At 41.0% G+C, this 15,970-nt stretch overlaps 1 protein-coding gene across 6 annotated transcripts in view; it reads left to right on the forward strand.

Moving 5' to 3' along the window:
• mef2d (myocyte enhancer factor 2d) overlaps nucleotides 1–15,970 on the forward strand; it is a 100,090-nt gene that overhangs the window by 82,969 nt on the left and 1,151 nt on the right. For all 6 annotated transcript variants that reach the window (XM_088998028.1, XM_088998023.1, XM_088998026.1 and 3 more), the window contains 3 exons: nucleotides 2,698–2,815; nucleotides 10,219–10,372; nucleotides 13,476–15,970. The exon at nucleotides 13,476–15,970 is cut by the window's right edge and continues 1,151 nt beyond it. In XM_088998028.1, coding sequence (XP_088854154.1) covers nucleotides 2,698–2,815; nucleotides 10,219–10,372; nucleotides 13,476–13,899 — 696 coding nt within the window. In that variant the 3' untranslated portion in view covers nucleotides 13,900–15,970. The remainder of the gene's footprint in view (nucleotides 1–2,697; nucleotides 2,816–10,218; nucleotides 10,373–13,475) is intronic.

The following is a 15,970-nucleotide window of genomic DNA, read 5'->3' on the forward strand; positions in this document are numbered from 1 at the left end:
TTACGCAACCTTTGGCACGCGCGTGTGATGTCCAATTGTGTGTGAACACAACATGCATGAAACATGCACGCGCCTGTCACGACCTACTCGTATCGTTACAGCGTCTAGCATAAGGGAGAGACCCAGGCGAATCTCACCATCACCTGATCTCGACTTTTTCATTTTTTTTTCTTTCTTTCTGTCTTTAATGTTATCAGCCATTATTGACAACAATCGTGGCCAACTTATAATAACTCATTCGCTGCTATTCGCGAATTTATTCTGGAATTGATAATATGACATACAGCGCCATTCTCCAATTAGTTTGGGTTTTGTTTTTTTCTTGCTTGGGTGGCGATAAAGCGCTGGCCAGACCTCTGGCAATGTTTTTTTCCATTCCATGAGGGGCAACATTTTCCTTTTGCCCATGTTAGCGCTTTGTTCCAGCTTCATCTGTTGTTAAAGAGCCATTTTAATCAATACAAACGCTCCCCTATTTACAAACATTCGAGTTACGAACAGTACATACAAACATTTTTGTAGTAACCTATGTAGTATTCTCTCCAGTTGTACATGTACATATCTTTATAGAGCATATATTTTGTTTATTTATTTATTTTTCAGTACAAACTATTCAAAGTTACTTATACAAGCCTTAGACATACAGCCTTTAACATACATTGCATACAAAATATAGCACTGAAACAACTTACGAACAAATTCACCTTACGAACGACCGTTCGGCACGTGTCTTCTTTTTAAGTTCGGGAGCGTCTGTATGTATGTATTTTAGTGTATTTTGTACAACCAGCCCCATTTCAAGCTCAGATAACTCCAGACCCATATAATTTATGAATTAACTCTTTTTTTCTGATGAAATAAGAGAGATAAGGTCTCTTACGCTGAATTGACTGTTTAGATAGTCCTAAAACTCAATAGTCTGTGGGTCCTGGAATATTAGTGAAAATGACAAAAACCCGGCACTGGAGTGGACACATTTTTGCACATCGTCTGGCAGTGAATGAGTTAAAAAAAGTTGCGATCAGGTGACTTTTTTTTTTCTAAGAGAGGATTTGAGGATATGAGTTGGGAGAGTGCTCAACTCAGTGAGGAAAGAATGCAACTGCAACAAACTACAAAACTACAAAAAACAAGTTCATCCGGCCGTGCTAAACTCTCTCAACAATTTGATGCAACTACAGTAAAGTCTCGTTATATCGATATTCTCTGGAGAAAAATATCGATATAACCGGACTATCGATATATCCGATCCTGCGGCATGTAAATTTTCTCCTTGCGTTCATAGAAATAGTATCGTAATAAGCAGTACTATCAATATAACCGATATCGATACAATGAGACTTTACTGTAGTAGTAAATAGAACAGGACGGGACAGTCTCAATGAGCTGGGTTAGGCTTCATCATGGATGCAAGGGAAACGACACATTAAAGATAGGACAGGACAGACGTAGAAAGACAGATAGTGTTAATGCCCTTTAAAAAACGGTTGCGACAAGTCGTGTTTTGGAAAAGACAGGAAAAGAGAGCCAGAATAGAGCTACACCTTGTTCGGTAGGGCTGAGATAAGAGGCAAATGAAAAATGATGGACCAGGACAAAACTCAGCCAGGCAGTGCTATCCTCTGTGAGGAAAGGATGTGACAAGTCGCAGACAGAGCAGGATTGGACAATAGAAGCAAGCATGGTAGTGTCAACCGTCACAAAGTGATGTCAATAGTATCAAATAGGACAGTGGAACAGGACAGATGATAATCCTGTCTAAGAAAGTCACTCAAAAACTACTAAATAAAGCAGGACAAAAACAAGGCCGGAGAAGTCGAAGTGCTTAATCCTGTTAGGAAGGCAAACAACAGCCACAAATAGGATAGGACATAATTGTGATCTGGGTAAAGCTACCCCCTGCCAGTAAGGAATGTGAAAAGTAGCAAATAGAACAAGACAGAATCGGACAGTTCCACACTTTGTAATGGACAAAAGGTAACAAATGGGACAGGACAGTCGTGGTGAGTCTGGCAGTGCTACATCCTGTGAGGAAGCTTCACCACAAAGTGCAAATAGAACAGAACACTTGCCAGTGATTTCCCCCGATGATGAAGTGTGTTATGAGTAACTGTCAGTTAGCCAAACAGTCCAAAACTCTGTCATGAAGGAAAGCTACTATCAGCACTTAGCATGGGGCGGGAGCAGTGAACCAGGAAACGCCACATCCTTTGTGGAAGGGACAGAGTTAGCCAGTCTGTCCAACACTCTGTCATGAAGGAATGCTACAATTAGCACTTTGGAGCAGAACAGGAGCAGTGAACCAGTAATTGTTCCACCCAGCATGCGGGTGCTTTCGGAGACAGGAGATTGATCAAGGGTACGAATGAAACGCCCAAAAAGCATGAAAATACACACACCAGCATGGCATGCATCACATTTTTCACCACAACAAAAGACCACGACTCCCGTGTTACCTTGGCAACTTGATGTGCAACACATCTTTGCACGCCCATGTTAAATTTGCGGTGGTAGCAAAGTTTCATCGAGCTTATTAAATCCAGAAAAGGTGATATGAATATAAATATCATCCACAATGACGACGGACATGCCATTTGTTTTCAAGTCACTGCACAGCACAGGGCAGTGTGCTGTGTTTGCTAAACTAACCTTTAGCATCAATCTATGTCTGAGCTATATTATCCGCTGTCTTTTCAGAATGCCCAGCGGCTAGGTGGCTCCCAGGTGCCGCAGCCCCTCACCACCCCAGTTGTTTCCGTGGCGACGCCCAGCCTTCTGGCGCCATTTTCAGCCATGCAGACAGCCTACAACACTGGTAAAAAAATAATAAGAATAAAGTCCAAGAAACACCTTTGTACTGGCTTGCAACACAGTCAGCCCAATTGTTAAACAAAAATAAGGTTTTATTCTGAAAAAGTTCAAAATGGACATTTGTCTCAGTTCTAAGTTAAATACAACGGTGTTTATCTAATGTATACACCTTTGTTAATACCTTTGTCATATTTACATTTGTTTGCAGCTACACGCGTAGCAACTCAGTTCTTTTAATGATAACAGGTTAATTTATGGTTAAAATAATTGTTGAGTAATGGGTCAAAACAAACTAATTACTCAACTAATTTCAAATTCATGATGCAAAAAAATGCACAGATACAGAATAATTATTTTCACTGTTTTGGTTCATAGTATGTCAGAAACTGGTTAGAAACTTTCATAGAGGATTGCAAAAATTTGAGATTTAGTTTTGGGAGGATGAAATTCATTCATTTTGCATAATGTAAGGTCTCTAAATGAGATAAATTCTCAGAAATAATTATTGATTAATTGATCGTCAGTAGTGGGTTGATCAATTATCTCATTCACCACCATTCCCAAATTTATTCGGGAATTTAAAAGCATGACGTGGAGTGCCATCCCTGAATTTGTTCGGGTTTAGCTTTTTCTTGCAGGGGGCGTGCCGATAAAGCGCTGGTCAGGCCTAGGGCTGTTTTTTCCCTCTCACGAGGGCTCAGCGTTTGTTTTTTGTACAGCCACCCCCATTTCAAGCTCAGATAACTCCAGACCCATATGACAACGTTTTCTATTACTGCATTGAATGCTTATCGATGAGAAGGTTTCTTCAGCCGTCATCTGTACAAAAGTGAAGGTTTCGGACGTTTCGCCTCCTATCCAAGAGGCTTCGTCAGCGAACTAAAGTCTGACTGGTCGTATCGGCCCCATTTATATATCCCTAATGTCCAGACATGGTGGCGCCGGACACAGCTATGATAGGTCCCCACTCTCAGGTTGGGGGGGGCGGGGGACCCCTCCCTGTGGCCCCACTGATTGTTCCTACATTCCTGACTAACGACTGGCCTATTACCCCCACTGCCCCCGGTATCACCTCATCAGCATAACGACCCTCATCAGCATTGCGAAAGTTGCCTAACCTGTTTTGCCTGAGCAGGCTGTTGTATGAACGATCCAAATTGAACCTCACCCCACCAGACCGGTTTAATGAAGGATTTTGTTGTTTTATAAGAATCGCTTCTTTTACGCCCCTTTCAAACCATCTATGTTCTTTCGCTAAGATTTTAACCTCATTGTCGTCAAATGAGTGGTTGCTAGCTTTTAGGTGCAAATGTACTGCCGATTGAGGTCCACTAGTATTATCCCTGCGATGTTGATAAAGTCTTTTTTTGAGAATTTGTTGAGTCTCCCCAATGTACTGCTCTTTACAATTTTCATTCTTACAATGTATGGAATAAACTACATTACTTTGTTTACAAAACGGCATGATTTCAAATTCAAAATCAATCACTGTTTTGGTTCATAGCATGTCAGAAATTGGTCAGAATTTTTTATATATGATTATAACATTTGGGGAGGATTTACTCTTGGGGTGCTGAAATTCCACAACAACAGTTTGGACAATTTTAGGTCTGAACCATTTGTAAATTCTCAAAAATAACTATTGATTAATTGATGATCAGCTGTGGATTGATCAAATAATCTTTGCACATCTAAGCTACACCTATTATCCATTTAAAGGACAACTGACACCTCCGGGAAAGTTGCGTTCATAATTTGGAAAATGACTTCAAATGACTTCTACTGAGCGCATTTTACAAAGATTCCACTGCATATAGCTATATTTTACATCTTAAGACTCCCACTGAATATTCATGAGGTCTTGTTTTCGAGTTGATGACGATGCCCTCAGTGACGTCACGAAGGGAACGCCCCTGACCGAGAAAGCGACACACAATGCTTTTTGGGTACTTTTTCAATCTTAAAACACAGTGATCACGAAATTAGAAGGAAAACTACATAAATAATGCATTGGTGAATCGTTGTGTATCTCAGCCAATTGCGGTAACACGCATAAAGACGGTGTAAGTTCACACAAATTCCCAGCGGACAAATTAGTCCATTTCCAACTGAGCTTATGCGCCATCTTGTGCATTTTCTGGGTTCTACATTGGAGTCCAGACGGCTCAAATTGATACGGAAGGATTTCTTTAATCGATTGCAAACATTTATGCTTTCCTCTTCAGAACTATTAGAATCATATTCATAACTGGATGAGTAACAAGAAAGCATCTTCTCCGAATCTGAACTCTCTGAAGCCATTGTTTTGATTTTGGAGCTAGGCAGTGTGTGACCAATAGTGATGTCACAAACAAGGAACAAGGCGGGACTTTCTAAATCTGCCTAGTTCTGAGCTGATTTTGTGTCAGTTTTGGGACACTTTAAGTAATTTTTATTGGTGTTTTGCATTTGACTAAAAATATCAGGCTGCATGTTTTGGGTATTTTAGATGCTATAAAACTTTTTTCTGATGTCAGTGAGGAAACAAAAAAATGGTGTCGGTTGTTGTTTAATAGATACACAAGGCCGACTAACTTTAACGTTTACCATATTTTGCACCCTACAAGGCGCTTCAGAGTTATAAAGTGCACCTTCGATCAAGGGATTATTTTAAAACTAATTTCATATATAGTGCGCACCACATTATAGGGCACAGAGAATGAAAGCGACAACACGCGCTTACATAATGCCGCTACTAGATGGAAGGAGGCTAAAGGGAATACAATACAACACAGCGTCACTGACAGAGAGCTTTCACAACCACTGCAGCGGTTACAACGCACTTTACAAAACAATTACAATACCATATTTTCTGGTGTATAAGGCGCACCCAAAAGCCTTCATTTTCTTCAAAAGATGACCTTGCGCCTTATACGCAAGTGCGCCTTATATGCGAAGTAATAATGAGTCATAACAGGTCTCGCAACTATTGTCAGCAGCTCCCGACTACATTTGCTTTGTAGAAGTCGTCACCCTTGCCTCTATTGTAGTGCCTACAATTTGGTGTGCCTTATGTTTGGAAACATTTATATATTATATTTAGGAATTGTTTTTCAATTATTCAAGGTGCGCCTTATACTCCAGTGCTCCTTATATTTTGAAAAAGTTTGAAAATCCATTATTCATTGAGGGTATGCCTTATACTCCTGTGCACCTTATACACTGGAAAATACGGTACTTAGTCCAATAAATGTTGTTCCATGTTTAAGGCACATCTGATTTTAAATTGCTTTTAGGTGTGACTTATATGGCCTAAAATACGGTACATTATATTTCATACATATGCGACTCCGATTCTATATTTACACTAACATTTAAAATTGGAAATTAATTTCACACTGTGGGTTTGTTTAAAATGGACCAAAGTGTCAAAGGAATAGCAATTTTAGAAAAAAAAATCAGGCGAATTTGCTAGTCCATGAAACAAGATGTGTCTTCCAGCTTTACTTCTGTATTTATTCTGATTTAAATCCATCTTATTTACAATGTAGATGCACTCACCATCAAAAGCTTGGAGCGCACATTTAATTGGCGCTGAACTTTTGACATGAAAGTGTGCCGAGCATTTCAAACATGAAAGTGCCTGTTTTTGCTCCAGTTAGCGGGCGACCCACATCCTTGCGTTCGCGGGAGCCATCTGCCTCGAGCTACGCTAGGTAACACTGGCGTCAACGTCGAGTAAAATCTGAGCGCTGCGCCACAACCCCCTCAAATGGGATTGCCTCGTTCATGCTAGCCAGGTTAGCCTCCTAGTTGCGATCCTGTCCAATGGCTAGCAAATGAACGTTTCAGGCCAGGATTATGGTTTCAGTTTTTCGTTGTGTTGTTGTGATCCTCAGCTTCTCCCAGATCAAATTAAGCCTTGATTAGTGTTAGTGTTTCAAATGAGGGTCTCAAGCCTAGGGTAGGCTTTCAAACAAGCAGTGGGGTTTCAAGCCATGGGGTGTTTTTTTTTTGAAATTTTTGAGAACAGTTAGAAAAGGAAAAACATAGTCACATTGAGAATAATCTGATCAGACATCAAAACAAAACTTAGATCACATAATCATCTCAATAAAACGTTTTACATTTCTTTGCAATTCTGCTGGTGCAATGTCCTGTTCACTGTGCCATATATGAAAGAAAAGTAAACAAATAAATGAGGTGGGCTTTTAAATTCAGATCTGAAGCCGATGAGATGATTTCCAATAAGGTTTGAGTCTTTAACTCATTCACCCCCAGATGATGTGCGAAAACGTGTGCACTCCAGTGCCAGGGTTTATATCATTGTCAATTGAATTATATAATAAATATTCAACACAGCGTTAGAAACCTTAGACCAGGGGTGTCAAACTGGTCCTCGAGGGCCGCCGTCCTACATGTTTTCCAAGTCTCCTTTTTGCAACGCACCTGATTCAAGGGAACGGGCTCGTGTCAGACTTCCGCAGAGCTTGATGATGATCTGATCATTAGAATCAGGTGTATCCATCGAGCCTGTTTCCTTGAATCAGGTGCATTGCAACAAGGAGAAAACATGTAGGACGGTGCCCCTCGAGGACCGGATTCTGACACCCCTGCCTTAGACTCTCTTCTTTCATCAGAAGTATTAATTCCCAAGTTATATGGGTCTGGAGTTATCTGAGCTTGAAATGGGGGCGGCTATACAAAATACAATACAGTACGTATTGTTTTATATAGCGCTTTAACAACAGCTGAAGCTGTAACAGTGCTAACGTGGACAAAAGGCAAATGCTGCCCCTCATGGAACGGAAAAATATTGTCAAAGGTCTGACCAGCGCTTTATCGACACCCCCCCTCAGTGTCACACTTTTTAATTCCCGAATAAATACGGGAATAGCAGTTAATGAGTTAAATTAGGGTTTCAAATCAAGGTTTTTACCCGGAATTAGGGGTTTGAGCCTTCGTTAGGGTATCAAACAACCACTTATGTTTCAAATTGTTTTTTTTACATGACTTAAGATCAGGGGTATGGAGTGGGGGCGTTCTCACCGAGGTTCTAAGTTGGGTTTTCGGGTTTCAAACAAGGGTTTCAGTTTGGAATTAGTGTTTGAAGTAGTTCTTGCGCCCATTAGCCGCGGCGCATGTTGCTGGGTGGCCGTCCGCCCGGAGCGACAGTAGGTACCGCCGAGTAAGGCCCGTTTAAGAAACATGAATAATGTCGTCAAGAATCTCGCTAGCCTCCCGGCGTGGAATGAATATTCACTTTGTAGCTACTTCAAAGCCACCGCGTGAATATGATATGAAGAAGACGATGAATATGGATCAGTGCCGCTGCATATTGATGTCCGGCACGCTTGCGTTTGTTTCAGAGTACCGTTACGGTACATTATATTTCATACATATGCGACTCCGATTCTATATTTACACTAACATTTAAAATTGGAAATTAATTTCACACTGTGGGTTTGTTTAAAATGGACCAAAGTGTCAAAGGAATAGCAATTTTAGAAAAAAAATCAGGCGAATTTGCTAGTCCATGAAACAAGATGTGTCTTCCAGCTTTACTTCTGTATTTATTCTGATTTAAATCCATCTTATTTACAATGTAGATGCACTCACCATCAAAAGCTTGGAGCGCACATTTAATTGGCGCTGAACTTTTGACATGAAAGTGTGCCGAGCATTTCAAACATGAAAGTGCCTGTTTTTGCTCCAGTTAGCGGGCGACCCACATCCTTGCGTTCGCGGGAGCCATCTGCCTCGAGCTACGCTAGGTAACACTGGCGTCAACGTCGAGTAAAATCTGAGCGCTGCGCCACAACCCCCTCAAATGGGATTGCCTCGTTCATGCTAGCCAGGTTAGCCTCCTAGTTGCGATCCTGTCCAATGGCTAGCAAATGAACGTTTCAGGCCAGGATTATGGTTTCAGTTTTTCGTTGTGTTGTTGTGATCCTCAGCTTCTCCCAGATCAAATTAAGCCTTGATTAGTGTTAGTGTTTCAAATGAGGGTCTCAAGCCTAGGGTAGGCTTTCAAACAAGCAGTGGGGTTTCAAGCCATGGGGTGTTTTTTTTTTTTTTAATTTTTGAGAACAGTTAGAAAAGGAAAAACATAGTCACATTGAGAATAATCTGATCAGACATCAAAACAAAACTTAGATCACATAATCATCTCAATAAAACGTTTTACATTTCTTTGCAATTCTGCTGGTGCAATGTCCTGTTCACTGTGCCATATATGAAAGAAAAGTAAACAAATAAATGAGGTGGGCTTTTAAATTCAGATCTGAAGCCGATGAGATGATTTCCAATAAGGTTTGAGTCTTTAACTCATTCACCCCCAGATGATGTGCGAAAACGTGTGCACTCCAGTGCCAGGGTTTATATCATTGTCAATTGAATTATATAATAAATATTCAACACAGCGTTAGAAACCTTAGACCAGGGGTGTCAAACTGGTCCTCGAGGGCCGCCGTCCTACATGTTTTCCAAGTCTCCTTTTTGCAACGCACCTGATTCAAGGGAACGGGCTCATGTCAGACTTCCGCAGAGCTTGATGATGATCTGATCATTAGAATCAGGTGTATCCATCGAGCCTGTTTCCTTGAATCAGGTGCATTGCAACAAGGAGAAAACATGTAGGACGGTGCCCCTCGAGGACCGGATTCTGACACCCCTGCCTTAGACTCTCTTCTTTCATCAGAAGTATTAATTCCCAAGTTATATGGGTCTGGAGTTATCTGAGCTTGAAATGGGGGCGGCTATACAAAATACAATACAGTACGTATTGTTTTATATAGCGCTTTAACAACAGCTGAAGCTGTAACAGTGCTAACGTGGACAAAAGGCAAATGCTGCCCCTCATGGAACGGAAAAATATTGTCAAAGGTCTGACCAGCGCTTTATCGACACCCCCCCTCAGTGTCACACTTTTTAATTCCCGAATAAATACGGGAATAGCAGTTAATGAGTTAAATTGGGGTTTCAAATCAAGGTTTTTACCCGGAATTAGGGGTTTGAGCCTTCGTTAGGGTATCAAACAACCACTTATGTTTCAAATTGTTTTTTTACATGAGTTAAGATCAGGGGTATGGAGTGGGGGCGTTCTCACCGAGGTTCTAAGTTGGGTTTTCGGGTTTCAAACAAGGGTTTCAGTTTGGAATTAGTGTTTGAAGTAGTTCTTGCGCCCATTAGCCGCGGCGCATGTTGCTGGGTGGCCGTCCGCCCGGAGCGACAGTAGGTACCGCCGAGTAAGGCCCGTTTAAGAAACATGAATAATGTCGTCAAGAATCTCGCTAGCCTCCCGGCGTGGAATGAATATTCACTTTGTAGCTACTTCAAAGCCACCGCGTGAATATGATATGAAGAAGACGATGAATATGGATCAGTGCCGCTGCATATTGATGTCCGGCACGCTTGCGTTTGTTTCAGAGTACCAGTTGACGAGCGCCGACCTGACGGCCCTGCAGACATTCACGCCGGCGGGCCTGGTGCCCGGCAACATGGCTGCCTGGCAACAGCAGCCGACCGTCGCCCAACAGCAGACGGCGCCACCAATCAGCCTGGCCTCGCTCACAAACTTGCTGTAAGGCGCACAAACACACACACCAAATCAAGGTTTGGTTTTTCAATTGGGGTGATAACTGATGGCTCGGGTTACTTTCCAGGTTCAAATGACTAAGGTTTTAAACTGGGGTTCGTGTTTAAAAGAATGTTTCAAGTCACATTTGGATTTTAAGATGAATGTGTATCTATATGAACCAGAGTTGGGCAAGGTTTTCCAATTCAGTTTTCAATGAAAAGATTTGATGTCAGTGTTTGGGTTTCAAAGTTAGGGTTTTAATTTGTCTTATAAGCCTCGGTTTATGTGTTTGAAATTGGGGTTTTGAATTGATATTTGTACTTCGTTTTCAAAGTAGTATTTCCAAATTCAGACCTGGGCTAATTTGAGTTTAAAGCCGAGGGTAGGGTTTTCAATCAGCTTTTCAGGCAAAGGTTTGGATTCCAGGGTTGCGCATCAAACCACAGGACACTTTAAGTTAAGGTTTCGAAATTGGTTTTCATGTAAGGTATTTTTTGTCTCACTTCAAATTCACAGTTTTATTCAAGGCGGTGTTGTCATGAAAATTGTTTTTAAAGTCATTTTAATCCCCAAACTGCTGCCACTGGACTCCGTTAGCAGTCAGTTAGCTTAGTCCAAAATACATCAATTAACTTGTGCATCTCGAAGGTGACCCATTTTTGCCACATCTTCCGCTACTCTGTTCACTACCAAAACAGGTGTTTTTCTTCCTCACTCACGATAGGTGAAAATTGACTCTAAAGTGGCCTTGACAGTTTTGAAAGGCACTTATAAATACAGTGTTATTATTATTATTATTATTATTATTATTAGTAGTAGTAGTAGTAGTAGTAGTATTATTATTATTGATGATGGTTATTATTATTATCCATCGATTTCGAAGAGCCTTTCAGAACTCTCAAGGTCACTTTACAGTCACGGGATGAGTTTTTCTATTGTTGTTGTTATTATTATTATTGGATTTGCCTTTATTAGTCTCGCAGTGGAGAAATTTACATTTCACAGCAGCAAAGTTATGAAAGGAAGAGGAAAGCAAAGAAAGAAGTAGAAATAAATACAGAATACATACAAAAAAATACAAATACAGAATACAGAAGCTGCTGGAAAGGCAGCCACTCTCGCGGCGCCATCTTGAAAAGAACAAAAAACAAACAAATAACAAATAACATGACAACACAAAGACACAGAGGGTTATTCATTCTTAATTAAGCACTTTCTGTACCCTCTTTTTGACACAAAGTAGTTCCAAATGAAAGAGGAGAGGATGAAAGTGTCTCTTCACCAGTGGATCAGGGACATCATGGTGGAATGTGCACGTCTACTACAAGCTAAATGTTGAAAGCAAACACGCAGCTGTAGCATCCTTTGAGGAAAATAGATTGTCTCACATCTCCTGTCCCACATAAATCCGCTTCAATTCCAAGCCGCGACAGTTCCACATACGCATTGGCGCTCTGCGCTGCCTTCTTATCGCAGGCTCCTCAAGCCAGGCATCCATCCACTCCACTCTCCAACAGCGTTATTATTGTTAGTATTATTATTATTATTATTAAAATTTGAAATGTTAAACTAACATAATATGATACCTCACTTTGCAACTTACATTACAAAGCAAAGCATTCTGGGTAAGATGTCTGCTTCTGCCTATGTCGTTAGCATTGAAGCCAGGCCGCTGCTCTGAACTCCGTCACTGTCACCGGAATGCTGATTCTGACCTTTTTTTGCCCGCCGTCATCCATCTACATGTTCAATATATAACATGGAAAACGTGTGTGTGCGCGTGTGCATATGCCAGGGAACGATTCCATATTAGCCGCTGATGTGACATAAGAAAGTTCCCTCCGGCGGCCAAAAGTGCTAATTGGCAGAGTGAAATTGGCGTCTGTCATTTGGAGCTGCAGGCGAGAGAGGGAACAGGGAAGTTGCGATGGCAGTGTTATAAGATGAGTCTTGTTAAAAGTTGTTGAAAGGTCGCACTTACAGTATACAGTATATAGGAGCACAATACATATACAGTCAAACCTCAATTTTTGACCATAATCTTTTTCAGAAACCTGTTCGAAAACTGATACGTTTTCCATTATAATCAATGTTATCAGTCTGTTTTTTTAAATCAGGATTGAACAATACAAATACGCCTGCTCACAATGGAATGCTACACGATAATAATGCGGCGGTCACAATGGGAAACAACACAAGGAAGTGACGTGTAAGCAAGTGGAGGGGAGTCGAGTGGTTCATTCAGGTGAACCGTGTTTGGTCGAGAACCGATTTTTGGTTGTAAACAGAGGCATAAAAAAGCATTTTTGGTTGAAAACTGAATTGGTCGAGGATTAAGACGTTCGAAAATGTCTCATTTTCCTCTTACAAATTGCACAATGAACAAATTAAAAAAAATAAAATACTGAAATAAACGCAAATTAGAACTTGGATTGTGAACTGTTTTGTTCAGCGCCTTTTTATAGCTGCTGCTGTTGTGTCAGCAGGATGCATTGTATTGTAAGTTTTAAAAAATATATACCAAAGTTACCAAATGCGCAATTGAAAAACATCTCAAAATGAGGTTCAGTGAAATCCAGAAACCTTTTTTTCAACATTTTTTTAATCTTAACCCATTTATGCCGAGCATGTTCATCACAGATAAATTCATTTTCAAAAAAATTAAAATCAAATCAAAACAGTATCAAAGTGGTTTAATATATAATTAACAATAATATAGTAGTTATATATAATTAACAGGAAGAAATGTGTCAAGAAACAACATAAATGCATTTGCAAATGAATTTATCTGTGTTCATATGAACACGCTCGGTGTAAATGGTCAATGAGTCAAAAGGGCTGTTTTTATTTTTTTTCCAATAAAAACAATTTAGTTTAAAAAAGGCACTTTCATGATAGCGGTGGCAAAACCACTTGGCAATTACATGTAGGGCTGAGTTGTCAGCACTTGTTAAAAGTAACTAATTAAGTAACATTTAATTTAACTTCGTTACTTTTTAAAATCAAATAGTCAGTAAAGGAAGGCCGATTTCAGGGATAACTGTCGTCACACTTCTTGTCGTCCAGCAGGTCTCACTCTTTTTGTGTTCTCTGCTGTCCCCTACAGGCCAATGGCTCCACTCCCTCATGGCACAGCACTGACGGTCAACACCAACCCCCACGTCAACATCAAATCTGAGCCCGTGTCGCCCAACCGAGACCGCAGCACTCCCTGCTCCACCTTGGGCGGCGGCGTGCAAGTCCACGGGCCGGTGGTGCCGTCGTACTCCGTCAGCGGCCAAGGCCGTTCTCCCGTCGACAGCCTGAGCAGTAACGCCAGCTCGTACGACGGCAGCGACCGGGACGACGTTGCCGCCCAGGGCCGGGGCGGAGGAGCTGGGAGCGGCGGCGGCGGTGGGGGTCCGGACTTCCAGCTCCACCAGCAGCCCGGCGTCCAGCAACCCACCATGGTCTTGCTGCGGCCCGCCTCGACTGAGCCGCAAGAGCAGGAGAATGCGAAGAGGATGAGGTTGGATGCCTGGGTCACATAAAGCGCCGGCTGGTGCCATACTAGGCATGGTCCGAGTCGAACAGAACCAGTTGAGGCCCGTGACGCCCCAAACCCCCTTAACACACACACACACACACACACACACACACAAGCATGCTTAACACTCGAACACACACATTCACATACACTACTAAGAAAAAGTTCGAGGCTTTAAAGTGAATTTTCGGGATGAACCGATTATGCATTAGAACCTTTTCAGTTGAACTTAATTTGACCTTGATACTTTAGAAATCTTGAATATTTCACTGCCTTTTGGACAGTTTGATTTTCTCAATATTTTTTTCATTTATTTCCAATTAATTCCACTTTGCCTTTCGATGCCTCTTCCAGTCTCTGAGTTTCAACCTGGTGATGACGCCGTGACACTAAACTTAAGTGTCTACTGTCCTTCCTTTGACCACATCGGTTAAGATTATGAAAATGATTACTCTAATTTTGGAAGGTTCTGAATAATAATAATAATAATAATAATAATAATAATAATAATAAACAGATTTCATTTATAAGCGCCTTTCAAAACTCTCAAGGACACTTTACAGTCACAGGATATTTTTTCTCCGGGTGAACAACGGCAGCCACACGCGTAAGCGTTCACTCAACCCAGAAGTAACATAAAGTTAAAAAAAAACAACTAAATAACAAATAATATGACAACACAAAGACAGAGTCATTCATTCTTCAGCACTTTCTGTACCCTCTTTGTGACATGAAGCAGTTCTAAATGAAAGAGGAGAGGATCAAAGCATCCTTTTCTGCAGTGGATCAGGAACGTCATGGTGGAATGTGCACGTCTACTACAAGCTAAATCTCCCCCCCCCCCCCCCCCCCCCGTCGCTCCCCACACATATTGTTGTCTTTTTTTCCTGGGGAGACTTTTTTAGCTTGTTTTAAAGCTTAAGTGATATAGAAATATTCTTCAAAAGACTACAGTCATTGTGAATTATTTTTTGTGTATAAAATCAAGGCCTAATTCTGATTTTTTTTTCATGTTGCTTTTATTCTTTTGAAATAATTGGATTTTCCATGTGATCAAAGCATATTTTTTGTATTCTGGCTTTTTTAGTTTAATTCAGAGTTCTAGTTGCAATACATATACACAGACATTGAAATAATCACAGATTTTCTTTTTTAATGTTTTTTCTTTAATCTGAAAAATAAATATATAAATAAACAACCAAAATACTGAAACCTTGCACAGCAGGACGTTAAAAATTTTTTGCGAAAGTCAAATTAAGTTCACCTGGAAAGGCAAAACCGCATTTGAGGCTCATCCTGAAATCCCACCCCAAATATCCCGAACGATTTGTTATCACACTTGCAGGAAAACTTCATATTTATTTGTACTTTTCACTCGGGACACTAAGCCGGGAAAAGGGAAGCGCTATTGTGTCGTGCAAAAGGGGCTAAAGAGGCTTCCCAGCATGCCTAGCGTGCACCGCTATTGTGTCCATGTGTCTCCATCATCTCCAGAGTTTTTCAGACAATGAAGGAAAACGGTGCCCACCCCACTCACACCCTCCTCCACCCAATATCAGACTGACAACTCTGCCCAAGTCTGTCTCTGCTCACACTTGATGGTTTTTAAGTGGGCTGGTTTTAATAATAATAATAATAATACATTTCATTTATAACCGCCTTTCAAAACTCTCAAGGACACTTTATAGTCACAAGATATCTTTTCTGCAGGTGAGCAGCGGCAGCCACATGCGGCAGTGTTCACTCAACCTGGAAGTTTTGAATCCAAGCGTAGCAAAATGCATCGTGGCATTGCTCCCTCTGCCGATAGGCCATTAGATCAATCAGCAAGATTTTTTTTAATGTTCTGGTGACAGAACAACACAAAATAGCCAAGTTACATAAATTACCCCAGACGACCAATTTCAGGTCCCGAAGTAACTGACTTCTTGTTCAATTGGAACACATTTCCCTGAACACTTCCTGTTAAATTTCAGCCGCTAAAGTGGCCGCATCAAACTAAATTGGCTGACTTTTTTTCCCCCAAGGCAAAAATAACCAAGTTCTGGTTCGGTTTTCATCACGAGTATCCCATC

This window comes from Hippocampus bargibanti, linkage group LG06, assembly GCF_051943395.1.
Source record: "Hippocampus bargibanti isolate YZ-2025 linkage group LG06, ASM5194339v1, whole genome shotgun sequence".
Lineage (NCBI taxonomy): Eukaryota > Metazoa > Chordata > Actinopteri > Syngnathiformes > Syngnathidae > Hippocampus > Hippocampus bargibanti.